General features: G+C 34.9%; 3 protein-coding genes and 1 pseudogene across 4 annotated transcripts; all 4 read right to left on the bottom strand.

Annotated features, from left to right (window-relative positions):
* Positions 1–4024: 4024 nt before the first annotated feature.
* On the bottom strand, positions 4025–4967 carry LOC125214072 (annotated as a pseudogene).
* Positions 4967–6389, bottom strand: LOC125214071. 2 transcript variants are annotated; one of them, XM_048114943.1, is made up of 5 exons: positions 5778–6389; positions 5657–5686; positions 5426–5524; positions 5276–5323; positions 4967–5149 (listed from the first exon to the last, which is right to left on the bottom strand). In XM_048114943.1, the coding sequence occupies exons 1-5, from the start codon at positions 6016–6018 to the stop codon at positions 4968–4970; spliced, it is 600 nt and encodes a 199-aa protein (XP_047970900.1). In that variant the 5' UTR covers positions 6019–6389; the 3' UTR covers position 4967. The 2 variants fall into 2 exon arrangements, with proteins under 2 accessions (XP_047970900.1, XP_047970901.1); XM_048114944.1 differs by lacking the exon at positions 5657–5686 and having other exon boundaries at positions 5426–5509.
* A 52-nt stretch (positions 6390–6441) lies between these two features.
* On the bottom strand, positions 6442–9927 carry LOC125214069 (LEAF RUST 10 DISEASE-RESISTANCE LOCUS RECEPTOR-LIKE PROTEIN KINASE-like 2.3). The gene is made up of 7 exons (XM_048114942.1): positions 9653–9927; positions 8572–9388; positions 8443–8475; positions 8245–8274; positions 8046–8141; positions 7874–7903; positions 6442–7769 (listed from the first exon to the last, which is right to left on the bottom strand). The coding sequence occupies exons 2-7, from the start codon at positions 9359–9361 to the stop codon at positions 6574–6576; spliced, it is 2175 nt and encodes a 724-aa protein (XP_047970899.1). The 5' UTR covers positions 9362–9388; positions 9653–9927; the 3' UTR covers positions 6442–6573.
* A 772-nt stretch (positions 9928–10699) lies between these two features.
* LOC125210087 (rust resistance kinase Lr10-like) lies at positions 10700–11678 on the bottom strand. Its single transcript, XM_048109666.1, has 3 exons — positions 11336–11678; positions 11145–11216; positions 10700–10998 (listed from the first exon to the last, which is right to left on the bottom strand). Exons 1-3 carry the CDS (start codon positions 11676–11678, stop codon positions 10700–10702), a joined length of 714 nt encoding a protein of 237 aa, XP_047965623.1.
* Positions 11679–22920: the final 11242 nt, after the last annotated feature.

Here is a 22920-nt window from a genome sequence, read left to right as displayed (position 1 = left end):
TTATTTTTAATGTAATTCAAATTATGACCCATTCTTAATTATATTTATAGTTTTAATTCTAATTAATTATAATTATATTATTATAACACAAATAATTCGTAATTAATAAATAATTGTAATAAACTTATTTAAAATATGAATGATAATATTAAATAATAATAATAATTGTTATTATTTTATATTATTAATGACTTCAATATAATTTCAATAAAATTTAAAATTATGAATCATATTTATAATAATATAGAATGATTGAATATTTTTAATTAGGTGTTTTAGTCCTAAAATGAAATAAAATAATAAAATTAAAGAATATTGATTTAATTAGTTTAAACAATTGATTTAATTAGGTATTTTGTCCTTAGTTTATATTATGAATGTCAATTAGCTGTATGTATAAAATACTAAAAGAAAGAAGAAAGGGAAGAAAAAAGAATTAAGAGAAAATAGAAACTAAGAAGAAAAAGGAAAGAAGAAAAGTAAAAAAAAGAGAAATTTCATTTTTGGATATACCCTCTATGACTCAAATATCAAATGTTTGGTACCTAAAGTTATTTTTGTCACGAGGTCCCAAAAACGATATAAAACAAAGATCATGTACCATTTTCGTGCGAAAGTGAAAGATTAGGAATGCTATTTATATAGTTCACTCTAAAATAAAAGCGCACCTGTGGCTAGTCCAATACTGTAAGTTGGAACAAATATGTAGATCTGTGTAGCTGGAAGCACCAAGTTCATGGTTAGCAAAGAAGATATGAATTAATGAGAGTCGTTGATAATTACATATGCATGGTTTTCAGACGAATAAATTGTATGTTCATGATCGGATTCATGAATTTTATGTATTGTATCATAGAATTATAGGGATTCTTACGTTGAAAGGAAGGAGTACGATATAAGAGCAGTGATACGGTGGCGATTACAAACAACATTATTGCAGGGAGCCATGCCCCTGCACATAACACACCTGCAATTCCTGCTTGCATCTCATCTCATCATTGATGGTTGATATTTCAAGAAATTAGAAATAATACACTAATTAGGCATATATATGAATTGTTTACCTACAAGTACCACAATAAATGGGATGAACGCTGCAGAGGATCAAAAGCATCAGCAAATAAAAATAATTAGATAGGGTCCATATATAAAGATTTTGCATATATAATGACATAATAATGCATTTTTCATTCTTACATATCGATATGGGAGTTCCACAGTTGGGGCAGATTTTAAGTTCAAATCCATACAAGAGAGATTGGTGGATTCGAGAAAGTGAAACGTTGTTAAAATCCTTTAATTCGGGCCATGAAGTCATCACTATGAGATCTACTCTGCACCAACGTGGTACCTCAGAGGCACGCATGCGCCCGACCTTGATATAAGCATACATGGACGAATTAGAGGCACAATGAGTAGTGACATCTGTGAAGAGGGAAGTATCCTTCAAGGGTTTTGGGCAGCTCATCAAATGAATTGGATAGCTAGAATCTGCATCGGTTAGAAAAGGATACTGTCTACGTAACTCAGAGGTGAAGGTATAGTGATATGCAGAAGAGGTGGGGAAGGAGCAGTTGTCTTGGTTGCTGAGGGAAGCATCGACGAGCCTTATGGTGGAGGTCTTGTAGCTGATTGCTTTGACATAGTATTGGTGGGAATTGATATACATGGATGTCATGTTTTTTTCGCATACTAATTCAAACTTGCGATAACCACAGTACCAGGGATCACCCTTGAGGCGGTAAGGGTGTTTAATGTGGCGAATGGCGCCACACGAAGAAGGTGGGCAGGTGATGTTATAAGCTTGGGATAAATGGAGTAAAGATATCAGTGCAAGGAAGAAGAATTGTTGAGTTTTGATCATCATTATTTTTGCTGCAAACATAAAGATACTAGTCAATATGAGGAGGCTAAGCAAATTTAATATGAGATACGTAACTTGTTTGTGGTGGGAGATGAATGCTAGTGTGAGATGTGAAGACAAGCCAATCCAAATGGAAAATATCGTGACGCACTAATATATCGCAACCATATGCGGGTGCAGAAAATTGTTTTGGCAGAGATATAATTTTTATGTTTAGTTGCTGAGAAAGGTGTTTGCATAATAATCTACAAAATAAAAAAATAATGATTTTTTAAGTTTGGGAAGTGTGTATATGTGTATACAACGCGGCCATGATCGTCAAGTAATGCATTAATTTCCAGTGGCAATGGTGAGACTATATAGTGATGATGAATCTAGTATCATCCTTTTTCGAGCAGTTGTAGATCCAATATCACCTCTCTGTATATGATTATTTCCATATTTAATTGCATTCAGCATTCGTTAATGCTATATTTTGTACAAACTTTAGTTACAAATACAATGAGTGTCTATTTTCACTGACTTGACTCAGAAGTGTATTCTTATTTCACAATATTATTTGGAGCGATTATATAATACTACCCATTTTATATATTGACAAACACAATATTCGCAAATCAAAGGTTATTGTCTTGAGTCTACACTTCACTCACGTTAGAACTTTCATGCAATATTTTAATATCTTTATTAAAACATATAGTGCAAATTTGATGGTGAGATTTAATTCTTAAATAGTCGTAAAAATTATGTTCGTCTTATTGAGTTGCTACCTTTCTATATCTAGTGAATTTGAAGTGGACTAATTACTTATGTGCTCTTTTAAAATACCCTTAATTAAGCTAAATATGATGAAGAAATTCGTTTTTGTAGGAAATGATTGGAAACTAAATAAGGGATTTAGAAAGAAAGAATTTTTAAAACTTTCATTCTCATAATAAATTCACAACCGAAAAAGATAACAACTCTTTCATTATAATCAATGAGTCTAATTGAATGACATATGTGTTGTTATTGTATTTTCCACGCGTCTATACTACTTTTCTACATCATCATTTCATATCATTGACTCGATTTTTAAAAACTACTACATATCGAAAAATAGAAGTAAATAGAGTCTTAATTATATGTAATTTATAATCATAAAAACAATATTTTTAGTATGAATGCTCCGGACTTTTGAATCATGCTCTACTTTTTTTTCCCCTTTTCATTCAAACAAAACCATTTGAGAAATTCTTAATATTAGATGCCGCATTGTATACAAAATAATACTCCCTCCGTTCCACAGTAATAGAGGCGTTTCGTTTTGAGCTCTCATTTTGAAAAAATGATAATATATAGTTAAAATGGAGAGAGAGTAAAGTAAAAGAGAGAATAATATAGTGAAGAGTCTTATCTACAATATTCTTTCTCTTACTTTATTCTTTCTCCATTTTAACTATTTATTATTATTTTTTCAAAATGAGTGCTCAAAATGAAACGCATCTGTTACGGTGGAACGGAGGGAGTATAGGCTTTACATACTCTTATTAACACATTCAAGATAACTCCACGTTTAATTATTGACTGATAATGAAACATTTTATTAAGATATGTTTCGTGTTAATAATTTACAAATATCTTAGTGGAGTATTATTGAGATACAATGCACTCCATATATATGTTGCGTATATTAGATTCAATTTAGGACCATAAATCCATAATCTTCTAAGTCAACGTGGCATTGACTTGGAAGTCTACTCCACTATCCACGCATAAGTCATAACTCATAACCATACCCAACATACAAATTTTTCATAATTTATTATCACTTAATTGTTAAATATATTATGAGAAGAGAAAGTGACAAAAAAGCACTTTAATTTATTTTATATATAGGAAATGAAAATAGGAATTTAAAGGAAGAAATTATTCCTTCATCTCCATTTTCCATGATAAATTTCACAATCAAAGAAAATAAAATTTTACATTTCATGAAACAAATTTTCAAAGATGAGTTGCATCTAAGTATTAGTGGAAAATGGGTTGACGAAACAAATGAGTGTAACACGTCTTTCCATTAATTAGAACCATACTTTTTGTTACTCATTTTTCTTCATAAACGGAAAATAAAAATGGCAAGATAAAAGATTCCAAGTCTTGGCAAACGTGCAAACTTGATCACTCATGCACAGTGATCTCCACACTGGGAAAATCATCATCTTGATGTGGAAATGAACATGTAGTTCCGGTTTGATCCACATTTCCTACTATGTGCATTGATTGAGATGGATATTCAGGAATCCGCGGACGCTCAACATCTCCTTCCAACATTTCCAACACTTTATTCATCGATGGATGATTATTTGGATTCATTTGTATGCACCACAATGCAACTATTGTCATTTTCCGATCTACTTCCCTCACGCTGTCATTTTCATCAACACCTCCAATTTCAGTATAGTCCTTGCCTTGGTTGAAGTGGTCATAATACTTGCTAGATCCATCATTGTTTTCAACATGCATGTCTCTCTTTAAGCCAATTATCTCCATTAGCATCATCCCAAAACTATACACATCAGCTTTGTATGAGACCAAACCAATACTTCTATTGACCAATTCATGAGCAACATACCCTATGGTTCCTCTGGCTGCGGTTAAGGTCACACTATTCTTTTCTTTGGAGAAATATTTTGCAAGCCCGAAATCTGACATTTTTGGGATGAAGTTATCATTGAGAAGTACATTGGGAGGTTTGATATCAAAATGCAGAATCTGGATGTCACAGCCCCGATGCAAATATTCAATCCCTCAAGCCAACTCCCACTGCAATATCAAACTTCTTGTCCCAGGTTAAAGAATCCATTTTCTCTTGATTGAATAAGTACTTGTCCAAGGAGCCATTGGACATGAAATCAAACACAAGAGCGCGTTTTGAGCCGTGTGCACAATATTCAACAAGTTTCACCACATTCACATGGTGGATCCTTCCTATAGTTGCAATTTCGTTCATAAAGTCTTGCCCATTTCCTCCAGACTTTGTGAGCAGTTTCACAGCTACATCATTCCCACTACGGATTTTTCCTCTGTAAACATGACCGTAGCCTCCTTCACCTAGTTTCTCTCAAAAACCCCTGGTCATCCTTTTAATCTCCGAATAGGAATACCTAATTGGCGTGAGTTCGTTATTGCTTTGCAAGAAGTCTTCTATTTCCTCGTACACAGAAAAATGCCTTCTCCGAAATTTGTAGATCAAAAACCATAAAGTTAAAGGAGAAATGATGAATTTTGTTACAGAGTAGAAGCCTGAGATGAAACAAAAAAAAGAAGAAAAATATATAAGATATGTTATTGAACAAATAGGATAATTTATTTTATAAATCACAACTTACAATAGAGTACTAACTACTACAACATAAAATAAGAGCTCACCTAGGACTAGTCCAATGTTAAATCCAGCATATCTGTCTATATCTTCAACTGGAAGCACACCAAGTTCATGAATAGGAATGAGATTCATTGATAATTATACATGCATGAATCCACAAAAATTATGAATTTGAGATGAAAAACAGTTCTTACTTGCTGGTCCAAACGAAGTACTATATAAGAATATTGACAGGGAAACGAACACAAACAACGTAAAAGGGAGACATGCACATATCCCTGCACATAACAGACCTGCAATTCATGTTTTTCACATATCAGAACCCGAGTCTTGATGTTTTAATTTGATACTTAAACTGAGAAATGGTAAGATAGCAAAGTGAAATAAAGAAAGAGGGATTAAGCATATGTAAATGAATAGCTCACCTAAAATCACCACAAGAGTTGAGAGCACAGCTTCATACAAAGAAAGGAAAAAAACCATCAGCAAATAAAAGGAATTATGGTTAAGTTCAAATCCATGGCACAATGCATCTTTCATTCTTACCCCACAACAAGGATGTTTTGCACCAGAGGCAGATTTCAAGTTCAAATCCATACAAGAGAGATTGGTGGATTTGAGAAAGTGAAACATATGATGATGAGTTCAAGTCCTTAAATTCTTGCCATGAAGTCATGACTATAAGATCAAGTGTGCACAAGTGTGGTATCTCATAGGCATTCAAGTGTCCTACCTTGATATAAGTATAATTGGGAACTGGGAAGGGAAGCACAATGAGTAGTAACATACGTAAAGAGGGAGGAGTTCTTCAATGGAGTTGGGCACCTCATCAGATTAATTGGGTAGATTTCCTTTGTTAGAAAGAGACAAGGGTCACCATAGGTGAAGTTGTAGGAATATGCAGAAGAGGTTGGGAAAGAGCAGTTGTCTTGGCTGTTGAGGGAAGCATCAACCAGCCTTATGGTGGAGGTGTTGTAGCTGATTGCTTTGGTATAGTATTGGTGGGAATTTAGGTAGATGGAGGTGACGTTTTCGCATACTAATTCAAGCTCGGGATAGCCACAGTGGTTGGGGTCGCCCTTGAGGTGGTAAGGGTATTTGATGTGGGGAATATCGCCGCACGCAGAAGGTGTGCAGACGAAGTTATAAGCTTGTGAGAGATGGAGCAATGGAATCAGTGTGAGGAATACTAATAGAGAATACTAATAGATTAGTGGAAATGGTTGTGATTAACATTATAGCAAACACAGAATACAAACCTCCTTAAAGGAGTTACAGCACTGGGGGATCTGATCAGATCAAATAATTCAAGCAAATTGATGAATTTCATCACATGACATATTTACAGTTTCGGATCCGAATCTAGAGCATAAGTGCCAAGGCTCGACGAAGGATAAGTACGATGGAGCAAGGACACTTGATCAATCGAGCTAGTAGTAGCAGTAGTAGTACCATAGCTTTGATCATCATCTACTGCGACCTGGATTGATTCCGAGGGACGATCAGGAATCTGTAGGCGTTCGACGTCTCCTTCCAACATTTCTATCACTTTATTCATTGAAGGCCGAGCGTCTGGACTCATTTGTGTGCACCACAATGCAACTATCGTCATCTTCCTAATAGTTTTCCTGACTCTCTCATTGTCTTCGTTGCTGATTTCGTCAACATTTCCGAATTCAACATCCTTCCCTTGGTTATAGCAGTCGTATATCCAATATGGGAAACACTGGCTAGACTCATTAGCATTTCCTGGCAAGTCTCTCTTTAAGCCTACCATTTCCATTAGCAGCATTCCGAAACTATATACATCTGCTTTGTAAGAAACGGCACCGATACTTCTACTGATCAATTCAGGAGCAACATAGCCTATGGTTCCTCTAGCAGCAGTCAGAGTCACAGTATTCTTTTCCGTAGAGTAAAATTTTGCTAGCCCGAAATCAGAGATTTTGGGAATGAAATTTTCATCGAGAAGTATATTGTGCGGCTTTATGTCAAAATGCAAGATTTGGATATCACAGCCTCGATGCAGATACTCAATCCCTCGAGCCACTCCGACTGCAATCTCAAATTTACTATTCCAGTTCAAAGAATTCATCTTTTCGCGGCCAAAGAGGTACTTTTCAAGGGAACCATTAGGCATGAAATCAAATATAAGGGCATGCTTCGATCTTTCTGCACAATACCCGACTAGCTTGACGATATTGACATGATGGATCCTTCCGACGGTAGAAATTTCATTGAAGAAGTCTTTGCTATTTGGTCCTGCCTTCCCAAGTAGTTTCACTGCCACGTCATGGCCACTTCGAAGCTTCCCTTTGTAAACAGCACCGAAACCACCTTCACCTAGTTTTTCTCGGAAGCCTCTTGTCATCCTCTTCAAGTCTGAATAGGAGTACCTAATTGGCACGAGCTGATTGTCGCTTTGCAGGAAGCCCTCTATGTCATCATACGAAGATAGATGCCTTCTTCGGAACTTGTAGACTAGAATCCCCATCACACAAGGATATGCAATGATGATCTTTGCTGCATAGCTGATCACTGGGAGGAAGAAAATCATGTTAACATTTACCTAAAATATATTCGAACGTTAACAGCTGTTATCTCTTAGACAAACAGATAAAAGAAGCATATGAATAGCTCACCAACGATGACCAGAAGTTTCATGAAAACCCCTGCAAGAAAAAAAATAGACAAATATAAGGGACATGTTGCAATTCATAGTAAAGAAAGACCATATTGTCTCGTGTTTTACCGACTTATTACTTCTTCACATGTTTTTTACGCAGAAAATGGGGATAGTGTGAAATATCATACCATTGACTGAATTGAAGAACCAAGCTGAGTTACTTAGTATCAAAAGTCCCCATACAAAGGTGAATCCGGTGATGATCAAAACCTCTAGCCTACACGCTGCCAAAAAGACGAATTTACGTATCTCTTGCACTTTTTACCTTTGAACATTGAGCATACAGAAACACATAATGGCTAGAGGAATTAGAAAAAAAGTGTGTACCTAAGACGAGCAGAAGAATCATAACGTACCCTGCAGATATAGATGACAAGCCATGAGATTTAGCAGACATACATGGAAATCAATAGTCACAGCAGAATATATTGAAATCAAGAATTTTCTGATCACTTTTGCAACTCTACATGCTTCATTAAACAGATAGAAAAAAGTTGAAAAGATACAGTATCACAGAATTCTTACAAAAAAATGCCCACAAGAGAAATTTGGTTCCCGCTGCATATCCAGAATACAAAAGCATTAGCATAAACCAGTGCATGCTGAAGTAAAATTACTGATATGGAAGATATACTACTTCTCGTAGACTCTTACACGAATTAAAATCAATCTTAAGCTGAAGGGTGTCGTCCGAACAGCCATCCAGTTTTTCGTCAATAGTAGTACACTCCCATCCTCCTTTGCATTCTATACAGCGAAACTGAAACCAAGACAGTTCAAATCCGTACAGCAGAGCATCATGTATTCTCGAGAGAGTTACATTCTTGAAACTCTTAAATTTCAAAGATGTCATCACAATGAGGTCTACACTACATTTATCTCCTACATCCGAGGCCCTCATGCCCCCAACCTTCACATAAGTATATCTAGCACGAGACGAATTTGAAACACCAACGGAATTTTCCCCACTGAAACAGCCAGTGACGTCTGTAAAGTTTGAAGAATCCTCCAACCGATAAGGGCAGCTCACGACATTAATAGGCCAAGCTACACCGGGATCGTTTTTATCCTTGAAAATCCAATCAGAACTTGTGCTAAACGGATATTGGTCTCTGAAGTTATAGGCATAAGTAGAGTGCTTAGGGAAGGAGCAGGCTTCATCAGTGATGGAAGCATCAACCAACCTTATGGTGGAGTTCCCGTAGTTGATTGATTTGACCAAATACTTGTGAGAACTCAAATACATGACGGTGACATTGTTTTCGCAGGCTAATTCGTATTTGGAATCGCCACAGTTCATCGGATCACCCTTCAGCCGGAAAGGATCGCTGATATTGGGAATAATGCCGCAATGAGAAGGGGTACAAGCATGAGAGGTTTGAAGCAAACAGAGCATGATAATCAAGAAAGACCAATATGCGAGGAGGCGGTTTTCGAAGATCATGATTCTTGGTGGTGGGAATCGATTAACCTGGTAAAAATCAAGAAAAACAATTCACAATCCAAGCAAAAATTAGGGTATTTTAATTCACACTCTGCTTCCACAAAGAGGCATCCAAACCTGAATTATTTCCACATGATAAAAGTAACAAAATTATGAAGCAACTCACATAAATAAGTGATAATCATATTAAAAATTGAGGCTTGATGTGTTTTCAACTACAAGAATATGAACAATAAGCGGAAGAACTTATGAAGGAGGGCGAGATTTCAAAGAAAGCTACAAATTACAAACCTAATTGCGCAGCTAAGCAAATCCCAGCTCCCAATTGAGTTCGGACTACAGTTAAACTATGTCAGTGGAACTTGCCATTGCTGCAAATTCTCTGCGAATTCTTCTCACCATTGAAGATGGAGATGGGAAGAGTTTGTGGACTTCATCTTCTCTGTAAAAGGCACGGCTTTTTGCCCATTGAAGTTGGAGGACATCTCAATCGCAATCACTCACCTTCCACTATTAAATGCACGGTTCCTTCCGCTTTATTGAGGTTGAGCAATCGAAATACTCAACTCCCTCCAACTGATATTTTCTTCTTGGATAAGATTATTGTCCAATAGATATTTAACTCCTCTACACTGGGCCCTACTTTCAATTGTCTTTATCTCTTTATGATTGAATCAATTGTTAGAGTCTCCACTATAGTTGGCCGGGCCAAGCCATAAAACGTGGCCAAGACATAAAATCGTGGCCGGGCTACCAACGCCCATGTTTTACTATGGTGGATATGTCCAAGCCACCAAATAATTTATTTTTTTCATTTTGTGTATATTTTAATTAAAAATGGGTATATTTATAAAATTTGTGTAGGAATGGGGTAAAAAAAATGTCTATACTTATAGAATTAAGAAAAAAAAAATTGAAAATAGGGAGAGCCGCGGCTCGTGGCCGCTGCAATAGGAGAGCCGCGGCCGGGCCACACGAGTGGCCAGGCCACGCGCAAGCCCCCCCCGCAACAAACGCCCATATTTCGCACTATAGGGAGCCGCGGTCGGGCCACGGGAGAGCCACGAGCCGCGGCTACCCTATAGTGGATGCTCTTAAGTTATCCCTTTTCCGTTTATATATTAGTGTTATAATGAAATGTGAGTGAAATAAAATTAGTAACCCTAAGACATTTATTGGTATACAAATAAAAATGGCAAAATGAAACATTTATTGGTAAACAAAGGGAGTACTGGTAGTATAAAAGTACAAGGATCTAGTGAAAACAAAAATATCTTACAAGACTAGAAAACAGATGTAAAAGTACGAAAACCTAATTATAAAACCACGATTATTGTTTCACACTTCGGTCACGATCGAAGCATCGGCATGATGCAACAAGGAAACAGAATATGATGAACATGCAATTTCGATTTGATCAAAACTCACTCCGATCTGAGTTGATTGAGAAGGAATATGCAAATGTTCAACATCACCTTCCAACATCTCCTGAACTTTATTCATTGATGGACGATCGTCTGGTGTCATCAGTATACACCACAATGCAACTATCGTCATCTTCTTAATAATACTTTTTCTACTCTCATTCTCATCAGCAAACTCCATTTCATTTGCTTCTTCAATTTCAATATCATTGCCTTGCTCGAACAATCATATATCCAGTATGAAAAATACTGGCTGGAATGGTCGTTCTTTCCTCTCAAATCTCTCTTCAACTCCACCATATCAATCAACATCATCCCAAAACTATACACATCAGCCTTGTAAGAAACTGACCCCATACTTCTGTTGATCAAATCTGGAGCAACATATCCTATAGTTCCTCTAGCTGCTGTCAAGCTTACTATATTTTTACCTGTAGAGCAAAACTTTGCAAGCCCAAAATCAGATATTTCTAGGATGAATTTATCATCCAAGAGTATATTATGTGGCTTGATGTCGAAATGGAGAATCTGGATGTCGCAGCCTCGATGCAAATCTCAATCCCTCGAGCAACTCCAACTGCAATCTCAAACTTCGTCTTCCAATTCAAGGGTTTCATGTTATCTCGATTGAAAAGGTACTTTTCAAGGGAACCATTAGTCATGAAATCAATGACAAGGGCAAGTTTGGATCCATGTGCACAGTATCCGACTAGTTTGACAATGTTGACATGGTGTATCCTTCCAATTGTTGCGATTTCATTCATGAAGTCCTGCCCTTTTCCACCCGATCTCCCCAAGAGTTTGACTGCAACATCATGGCCACTTCGAAACTTTCCTTTGTAAACAGAACCATAGCCTCCTTGACCTAGTTTATCTCGAAAACCTTTAGTCATTTTTTTGATGTCCAAATAGGAGTACCTAATTGGGGCGAGTCTGTTGTCACTTTGTAGAAATGATTCTATATCTTCATGTAAGGAGAGACGCCTTGTTCGGAATTTGTAAATCAAAAGCCACGCTGCCAAAGCGAAGGGGATGACCCTTGATGCAAATATGATGATGCTAAAGATGAGGGCTGACAAGAATAAAAGAAACTCATATCTTTGCTATGTGTAGTACAATTACTATCGTTTAGCAATAAAAATAAAATGAGAGCGCACCAGGCAGTAGATAAGTCTGTGATCTGGCCGCTGCAAGCACATCGAATACATCATAAGCGAAACACATGAGTTTAAAAATGATAGTATGACTCCAGAAAGCAAATGATGTAAGTATTGTTATCACATTGAATCACGTTAAAGAAGTGACCTAATGTGTTTTTAATTTGAGGGAACATCTTTTTTAGTCCATAAACTTTGCCAAAATATCATTTTAGATCCGTAAACTTTGAAAATATCATTTGAAGTCCATCAATTATGGGTTAATATCATTTGAAGTACTTTTTTACTATTTCTAAGTTTTTCTGGATGAAAATACCCTTAATACCTTAAAGGTATAAATTCTTAATAAACTTATCATATACTCATATTTTTTATGAATATATTTACAATATATTTTTGACGATTTTTCTAAATATAATTTGCCCTTCAATATTATCATTTAATTTTGTGACATGCAAGTAAAATTGCTTCTTCAATTTTTAATATTAGAATTTTAAAATTGAATAAAGAACTTTCTTTAATAATAAAAAATTAAATAAAGATATTTTCTTGCATGTCACAAAATTAAGTGATAACATTGAAAGTTGAATAAAGAACTTTTTTTAATAATAAAAAATTGAATTAGGATATTTTCTTGCATGTCACAAAATTAAGTGATAATATTGAAGGTCAAATTATATTTAGAAAATTCATCAAAAATATATAGTAAAGATATTTATAAAAAATATGAGTATATGATAAGTTTATTAAAAATATATAACCTTAAAGATATTGAGGGTATTTTCGTCCAGAAAAACTTGGAAAGAGTAAAAAAGTACTTCAAATGATATTAACTCATAATTGATGGACCTCAAATGATATTTTCAAAGTTCACGGACTTAAAATGATACTTTGGCAAAGTTCGTGGACCAAAAATGTCACGCCCGCATTTTCTAAGGATAGAAAACACGGTGAATCGCGACTAGGGGTGGGTTAAAGAAGTGGGGAAGAAAGGGGAAAACAACAAAACTCGACCATAGCTCAACATAAATGGAATAGCTCGAATAAAATCAGAGTATCAATTCAACAATTCGAAACGAATATTATCTCAACAATACTTGGAATAAAAGAAACAACATTCAGCGGAAGCATTCGAGAGAAGAATAATACTATGTATGAAGACATAATATATTCGAGATCTTTTATTTGTTATCTTCTTCACTTTTATGCTCAACACCCACCGCGCTCGTCACCGCTCAACCTGCACATTTTTTAAAACAAATGCAGGGCTGAGTACTTGATGCACTCAGTGGACTCATGCCAAAAACATTTTTATAAAAATTGTTTATCATGCCATTAACGAGTGACCTCGGGGTTTTAACTTTGAAAGGGCCCGAGTCACTAAAACATTTCACCAACATCATCATCACCATCAACCTCAACACCATCAACATCACCATACCATATCTGAACTACATGACAAGGAATGTGGCCACATTCCAAGTCACTAGACCGGCCAACTCAAAGAGATAGCGCACGATCTACTGGGTGTACACCAGCCTGAGTAGGGACTCACTCCCTAGTCAGACCCGAATTCGATTAACCATACATGGCAAAAGCCACTTCAGATAGGCCCCACATCAACACAAAAATATGGCATGACAACATATTTTGCACCCTTTGAAATAAACATACTTAGGACATAGTCCTTATTTAAAAAGAAAGCCCACCTCGTTCTCTTAAATCCTCCACTTGTCAATCCTTTCCGTTCTTAAATAGCATGCAAAAATCACCCTTTTTAAAAGAATATAATATGCAAAAAATTAGACTTTACGAAAATAATTTAATTTCAATAATGCATGCATGTATAAATCTTACCCTTCGATCTCTCTTAGGAATTTCTAGAATATCTATGATATTAGCACATCGTATTCATCCTTCTATTGACTCCGTCCGAGCTCTCGTCATTCTTGTATTCCAATTCCAGTCCAACTCAAATAAAACAAGCGGCCTAAGTCTCCTAATTAACTCAGTAGCCGACACTTGTAAATATAACTCCATTCCATACTACTATTTATCAATAATGCTTGAAATCATATCTTATGGCCAAATATGTTAAATAGTAAAAGGGGCCATACTTATCTCTCTTTTTCTCGTTACGTAAATTCCAAAAATGGCATTTGAAAAATGTCCATTCCTTATTCTGTCATCCAATTCCATCTGCATTCTCTCCCGCCGTCTCCGTCGCTCAGCTCTACCAAGGCTGATGATTCTCTCGGCCTATCGGTCTCTCATCTATCTCCGTCTCTCCAGCTCGGCTTTCGTCATCGTCGTTCAGCCGAGCAGCCGCTGTCCACCATTCGCTGCTGCTGTCATTTCCCGAGCTGCCTGCCCGGTTTATCCAGCCTCGGCTGTTCACAGAGAGCGTCGCTGCTGTGCCTTATTCGTCTCCTCTTTCTCTCTTTCTATCGCCATACATCGCCATCTCCCTTCCTCAGCTCGCAGCCTCTCTGCCGGTCAGAACGTAGCGTCGCTGCTGTCACGGTGTAGTTGAAGCCTCCGGCCCCGTCTGTCTCCATCGCGTGGTTTCACGCCGTCATCTCCAGCCGCTGCGTCTTTCTCTCGTTTACGGCACTACAGCGCCCTCGCTGCTCGCTGAAATCAGCCCCTCGCATATCTCTCTAAATCTTTCACCAACAAGCACCCTCATATTTCTCTCTCAAACTCTCGTCGTCTTCTTTCTCTCTCAAATCTCGACTCTTCCATTGTTCCTCAAATTCGATCGCTCTGCCTTCCTCTCTCTTCGATTTTGATTCCAAAATCAAGCAGTGAACTCCGATTCTACTCCTAATGTCAATCTTCTTCTTCTCAATCCATATAGAACCCCTTATACTCTCCTTTTCTTCCCGCAGCGATGTCATGCCGTCTCCGACAAGTTGCCGTCCCTCTCTCTTCTCCTTCGCTGGTTTTCGCCGGAAAAGCACAGCACCACCGCCGCCAATGCCACGACGCAGCAGGAGCTGCTGCTGCTCTTGATTCCGAAACTTGTTGCAGATCGTGTCGCCGTGCAGCCGTGGTCGCTTCTGTTCGCACCCGATGCCTGCACCATCGTCCTCCCCATCTCCTCCTCCTGTCTCCATCGAAAACATGGTGGCTTCAGCGCCGTTGACGGTATCCACTCACGCCGCTGCTCTGGCCCGCTAGGAGCCACGCCGCCATCGCCATCCATCGTCGTTGCTGATCATTCAGGGTTGCCGCTGCTGTGCAGTAGATGCAGCGCCGCCTCTGTGTCTCCTTTTTCATCGCTGTTAGGTCGAGGAATGCCACCGCCGCTCATCGCCTATCGACCTCTCTCTCAATTTGCTCTCAATTTCAGAAAGAACTCGCCGCCTACTTTCTCTTATCCCTCTCTGCTCTTGACTTTTCTTGCTATTTAAATTATGTCTAGAAAGATCGTGGGGTTGAGGAAGACATACATGCATAAAAACGGTTAATCTCTAATTGTTGAGATTTTGCAGGGTGTTGGAGAGATTTCCGGTAACAATTTTGTGTCGACAAAAAGACTGACTTGGTTGTAAAATGATATGGGCTCGTGGGTTTTCTCAAGAAGAAAAGAATTGGGCTTTTGAAAGAATGAAAAAGAATTGGGCTTGATAAAATTAATGAAAAAGATCGTAGCCCAATTTCAATAATAAAAACTCCATCCTATTCCATCGAACATCGAAAATAATTGAAGGCAAAAATTTTCGGCTACACAATCAACGTTCTATCAAAACAAACTTAAAAGGAACAAAAAGTCGGGGTGTTACAAACAGATAAGATGAATGCTATTGGAGATGGATGGAGATGGAGGCCGTTGGACTGGATGCAAAACTGCATGAGCATATGCGATTATGGATTCCATTTCTATTGTTCATCGATTCTCAATTAATGAAATTATTGAATATTAATTGATTAGTAATTAAAGAGATTAATGGATTGTGTAATTAATTCAAGCAGAAATATTATATTTGATATAGGAAGCTGTTTTTATTTTTCAACATTATCATTTATCAACAATAAACATAATCAAGATTGCTTCTTAACTAATGTAATTGGTTGCATTGTGATCTATAAATTCTATATAATTTTGTTTGTATTTATTTATATTATCTTTATTATTTATTTTAGTTGTTTACTTAATTGACACTTTTACTTTTGTGTAAAGAAAATTCAAGTCGTGCAATGCACGTGGGTGATACTAGTTTAATTTAAAAAATTATATTAAATTAAAAATGTATAATTAAAGGCCACCACGTTAAGCCTATATATTTTCTTTTTTGATAAAAAAATAAAAATGCTCAAGTCATCCGAGAAGGCGAGCAGTGGGACACAATCCTCAAACCACAATTCCAATAACAAGTTCCAAACTAAGCTGACAACAAGCACAAAGTAAGGTCACAAACAGTGACGCCAAGGCTCTGAGTACCAAACCAAAAACACCAACCCAAAGCTAAGGTTTACCTATCACCACAATCACACTGACGTATCTTATCGTGTGTTCCGTGCATCCATCCAGATCCTAATATCTTCCAATTTAAGCCTACATATTCTTACTCCTTCTAGACAGAAAAAGAAAACGTGGTTCTTAAATATCATTACTAGCTGTTGTATTATTATTAGAGCATATTCATGAATTAATATTGAGCATCTAAAAGTTCAGAAAATTGTTTCTATTTGATCGAATAATATAGTACTGCAAGATGTTAATAGCTAAAGTCAAGAGGGCTGCATTATTTTTTTTATAAGGTGAAGGTTGCATTAGTTAAAATAAGAAAATAAGAAAAGGATTGGTCACCAACAATTAGCTAATTAAATCAAATAGAAAATGATAAAAATCATTCAAACATAATCCGCCCAATGTTATATAAATATGGTGTCAATCATAAATCATCAATCATCCATTTTGCTATCATTAAATCAATCAATCACTAGCTAGAAGATATGTCTTCAGATTGTCAAGGCAATAATCAACTTCTCTCTACATCTCCTTTCATTACATATGTATTTGTATTCATATTTATAAAGTTTTAATATGAACGTGTGTATAGGGAAGGAGTCATGGCCGGAGTTGGTGGGGATGAACGGCAAACAAGTGGAGACGATCATTGAGAAGGAGAATCCAAGAGTGGATGCGATAATTGTAGAAGAAGGATCTTCCGTTATTGGAGATTTCCTCTGCAACCGCGTCTGGGTTTGGGTCAACAAGAATGGAGTTGTCGTTCAAGTTCCACGCATTGGTTGAAATATGGTTGACCATTTGGCCCCTGCCGCGGATGCTCTTATGTATTTGAAGTACGTTGTTATTGCGAAGTTCATCCTTTTTTTTATCGTAAAGTTAGGATCGAATAAAGTATTGGATATGATGTAAGTGTTCTTCTTAATATTTTAAAAAACGTCCAATAAATGTTTTGCACTACTACTATCTTAAATTGTTTGAATACTTAGTGATGATGTCTTTTGTGTGAAAATTTGATGTTTCTGGCTTCACAATGAAGCCTTGATAATTCTGTTTTAGCTAAATAGGTATTGAACAAGTACTCAGATTCCAGTCACATGGCTAAATAATTTGTTTATTTGATTGAGTAATATAACTAGGTGTTAATGGCTGAATCATACTATAAAATAGTAGTCACGTTTTTTTTTTACTCATTATTTTTTGAATTGGCACACTATATATACATAGATTTTCATAAGAGGATAATATCAAACTTGTGTATGTGGAGGAACGAAGGCTACAAGTGAGAGGAAAGTTTGGATGATAGTATCTCCATTCTCCACATAAATTCATAACAATCAAAATTGAAAATTATAATCCCCTAAATAATAAATAAAAAAATTGCAGTGGTCCCATTTTTCAAAGCTCATTTTAAACATGCAATTCTCATTCTCTCTATAAATATGGTGTGAAGTATGTAGAATCTAAAATCATCAACCATTCATCTACTTCACTCACAAAGAAATCAAGCATGCAATCAATACTAGAATTAATTCTATCTACATATGTTTTTATTCCATATATATGTGATTATGTCTAAACATAATTTGAGATGAAATAATTTTTAATTTTAATGCGAATGTAGGTATAGGGAAGGAGGCATGGCCGGAGTTGGTGGGGAAGAAGGGCGAAGAGGCGGCAGAGGTGATTGAGAGTGAGAATAAGTTCGTGAGGGCGATAATTATACTAGAAGGAACTCCGACTACCAAGGAAATTAATTGTACCCGCGTCAGGGTTTGGGTGGACGCATGTGGTTACGTCATCACCGCTCCCTATGTCGGTTGAATTGCACTGAAATCATCTTTGGAGATTCACCTTTCATATTTTCTTTGTATTTTAAAGTTATATTGAATAAAATGATGAATCTGTTGTAAGTGTTCCTATTTTAATGCTATCATGCACAATGAATGAATTGTGAGTAGTATCTTGTTTTGTGAGAATTCTTTGTGCATGCAGAATGTGAAAATTGATTTCTGGCTTCTAAAGCAAATATGGCTTTAAATTATTCTATTAAAAATATTACTGTCACCATTCGACCTGGCACGAGTTTTAAGAAATATAATAGAAAGTGGGTTGAAAAAATTAGTGGCACGTGGGTCCTATTTTTATATACTATTTTATAATAATATTTGAATGTGATTGAGTTAGTGAAACGTGAGGTCCATCCATTACTAAAAATGGTAAAAATGAGAGGTGATAAATTTTTAAGAATGTAAGAAATAGAAATAAGTGACAAATTTTCAGAGATAAAGAATATATATAGTATATACCATATTGGATAGAAAGTATAGAAGTAAATATAGCTTTAAATTATATAAAAAATATTATATACCATATTAGATAGAAAGTAAAGATTCCATATCAGAAAAAGCAAACTAAAAACAAGTCCAAAAAATAAGTAAAAATTTCATGATCCCTTCATACCATATTGGCATAGTGATGTGGTGTTACCACACTAATAACTTTTTAACAAATGGAATGAATAGGGTCCACATAATTTATAAACTAACGGAGGAATAAGAGAAGTCCATTTCTCATTTTATGGAAACTCTGCTGAATATGGAAATTTTCGTATGTAATTGGACTGAATGTTATACTTAGAAATTTAGACTAAATGTTTGAAAAAATGTATGTCCACATAAATTCACAACAAGCAAATTTACAAATGATAATCCCCTATATAAAATAAATTTCAAACTTCATTTTTAACAAATCATTCTCACTCCCCTTAGTCCCCTATTTATCGGTTAAATTATTATTCTATTCTCCCCGTCCTATAAAAATATGTAACAATATTTTCTTATTCGTCCGTCCCATAGAAATAATTCATATCTATTTATAACAACTTTTTTCTCCTTTTCTTTACTTTATTACTAATAGACCCCATTATCCATTACACAATTTCAACTTTTTTTTCCTTTCTTTCTTACTTTATTAATTGCACATTAAAACCCGTGATAATCCTAAATAACCTATTTCTATGGGACGGAGGAAGTATAATAAAGAAACAAATATTGGCAAAACAGATTTCAATCAAGTTCGAGAGTTGTGAAGAAAACATTTTTTTTATTAAAATTTTAAACTAGAGGAGTTAAGGATGAAACATTAATTTATTAATTTTATTTTAATTCGATCAAAGAACAGATACCAACTTTGGGGAGTGTTATATTACTAATTCAATACTTAATTGCTAACTACAATTAAATAATAGCCATTAGATATTCAAATTAAAGGTCTAGATCATCAATCCTAAAATATCAATACGATCAACAAAAAACGTCAATAAGACCATAGAATTAATTCTAAAAAATATCAATAGGGGTATTAATGTCAATTAACTACAAAGATAAAACTTTAAATTCATATAACATATATCAAATTAAAGATAATTTTATAAGGATTCCAACGATATCCTACATGCATATTGTGTTTACATTCTCAAAGATAATTTTAATTTTTTCGTACAAAGAAATGTCAACATACTATATAAAATATGTCAATATAATATATATAGAATGTCAATATAAGCAATGGGTTAACATTCTTAAAGCATTGTGTTGACATTCTCAAAGCATTGTGTTGATATTTTCGGAACACTATATTGACATTTTCATCCAAACCCTAATTTAAAGTTTTTTTTAATCTTTTTTGATTTAATTAATAAAAACGAAAATTACACGTGACAAATCGCATTTTTTAAAATCCTACGATCTTAAATTAGTTGTAATCACTCCATGTCAACCTTTATGTCTTGATTTCGTGGTATATTTTTATCTTTGCACGAGTGCACATCAAAATATGAATTTCAATCCTTCGATGGGAAACAAGATTCAAAAAATAAGAAAACATAAAGGGAAACAAGATTCAAAAAATAAGAAAAGAAAAAGGGGGAAAGAAAGAGATTGAAACCAATATCCGAACCTACATATAGAAAATCTGCCACAAATTTATATACAACTCTCGTCTATACTATTATTTTCTGTTACTTTATTTTTTTCTTCAATTTAACTATTTATTTTTACAAAATAACGGTTGAAAAGAAACATTTCAACTCATTGTTAGACAAATGGAGTATTTAATTCATATAATTCTTACGGACTCGCTGAGCATGTGGTGATTTCTTTTAATTGATACTATAATTAACGTATATACGTTTTACTTCCTTCTAGAAAGAAAAAGATGACGTGTACGAGAAAGCGGATAATAACAGATTAATTATGCATTATTTTATTTTACAAGAATGTTGCATTAATTATAAAAATATATTAATCCTACTAAGAAAAGGATTGAACACCGTTAACTAATATAGTCAACTACATAGTAACATTTTTATATAAATATGGTGCTAATCTAGAATCATGAATCATCAGAAAAAAGATAATGTGTACGAGTAAGCGGATGATAAGAGATTAATTTATGCATTATTTTATATTACACGAAGGTTGCATTAATTATAAAAATATATTAAGAAAAGGATTGAACACCGAATGAATTAATAGAAAATATGGGAACATTTTTATATAAATATGGTGCTAATCTAGAATCATGAATCATCTCAATCCACTGATCAGATCTAAATCAATCAATTCGTAGTAGATATGGCAGAATTGTTTTGTCAAGGCAAGAACCACATCTCTCTCTTTATCTCTTTTCATTACATATGTATATGATGTACTATATATTAAAGAGTTTTAGTATGAAATTATGTATAGGGAAACTAACATGGCCAGAGTTGGTGGGGAAGAACGGCGATGTCGCTGCGGCCACCATTAAGAGGGAGAATCCGGCAGTAACTCCGGAGATTACAACAGAAGTACCATTTCTTGATTTTACGTATTACAATTGCACCCGTGTCATCGTTTTGGTCGACAAAGATCGAAACGTCTTGACTATTCCCACCGTTGGTTAAGTTCAAACTACTTATATGGAGTACCAAATTCATCATTTTCTATCATAAACTTATGTTGTTGCTATTGCGTGTGGATTCAGTTAAATCAATAATTTGTTTATTTGAATGAGTACTATAACTAGGTGTTAATAATGGCTTACTCATATAAAATTAGTAGTCACGTTATTTTTTTTGAATTGGCACACTCTAGATTTTTTTTATTATATAAGAGGATAATACTATCAAACATATGTATGTGGAGGAACGAAGGCTACTTAGAAGTGAGAGTGAATGTTTGAATGATAGTATCTCCATTCTCCACATAAATTCATTACAATTAAAATTGAAAATTATAATCTCCTAAATAATAAAAAAAAATACATTTTCATTGGAAATGCATTTTTATTTTTATATGCACAATGCAAGTGTGCATCCATTCTTACAATAACAAAAGATTTATTTGAACTACGGCAAATTAATCACTCTTAAGATGATTTATAATGAAAATTAATTACTAGAGTTGAAAAAATAAATCTTTGTTCCCCCTGTACGTAATTTTAACCCAATACTTTATATTTTTAAATTTGTGTGATTTATAACATCTGTAATTTTAAATGATTTGAGTCTTTGGAAGAAAAACGGTTGGCACAATGTCGGCAATGGTTGCCACGATTTACACATTAATAAATTTGAGTTTCAAATTGATACATTTTCTCTCTAATTAATTACTACTATTAATTAATTCATACACTCGCTGATCATGTGGGGATTTCTTTTAATTGTTGAGAACAGATTAATTATGCACTATTTTATTTTACACGAAGGTTGCATTAATTAATTATAAAAATATATTAATCCTACTAAGAAAAGAATTGAACACCGAATTAATTAATATAGTCAACTACATGGGAACATTTTTATATAAATATGGTGCTAATCTAGAATGATGAATCATCTCAAAAAAAGATAATGTGTACGAGTAAGCGGATGATAAGAGATTAATTATGCATTATTTTATTTTACACGAAGGTTGCATAAATTATAGTAAAAGTATATTAAGAGATGGACTGAACACCGAATGAATTAATTGAAAATATGGGAACATTTTTATATAAATATGGTGGTAAATGTAGAATCATGAATCATCTCAATCCACTCATATCAAAATCAATCAATTCGTAGTAGATATGGCAGAATTGTTTTGTCAAGGCAAGAACCACATCTCTCTCTTTATCTCTTTTCATTACATATGTATATGATGTACTATATATTAAAGAGTTTTAGTATGAAATTATGTATAGGGAAACTAACATGGCCAGAGTTGGTGGGGAAGAACGGCGATGTCGCTGCGGCCACCATTAAGAGGGAGAATCCGGCAGTAACTCCGGAGATTACAACAGAAGTACCATTTCTTGATTTTACGTATTACAATTGCACCCGTGTCATCGTTTTGGTCGACAAAGATCGAAACGTCTTGACTATTCCCACCGTTGGTTAAGTTCAAACTACTTATATGGAGTACCAAATTCATCATTTTCTATCATAAACTTATGTTGTTGGATATATATATATAT

This window comes from Salvia hispanica, chromosome 3 (genome assembly GCF_023119035.1).
Source record: "Salvia hispanica cultivar TCC Black 2014 chromosome 3, UniMelb_Shisp_WGS_1.0, whole genome shotgun sequence".
NCBI classification, from domain to species: domain Eukaryota; kingdom Viridiplantae; phylum Streptophyta; class Magnoliopsida; order Lamiales; family Lamiaceae; genus Salvia; species Salvia hispanica.
Note: the sequence above shows the minus strand (reverse complement) of the source record. Positions and strands in the feature narration are given on the sequence as shown.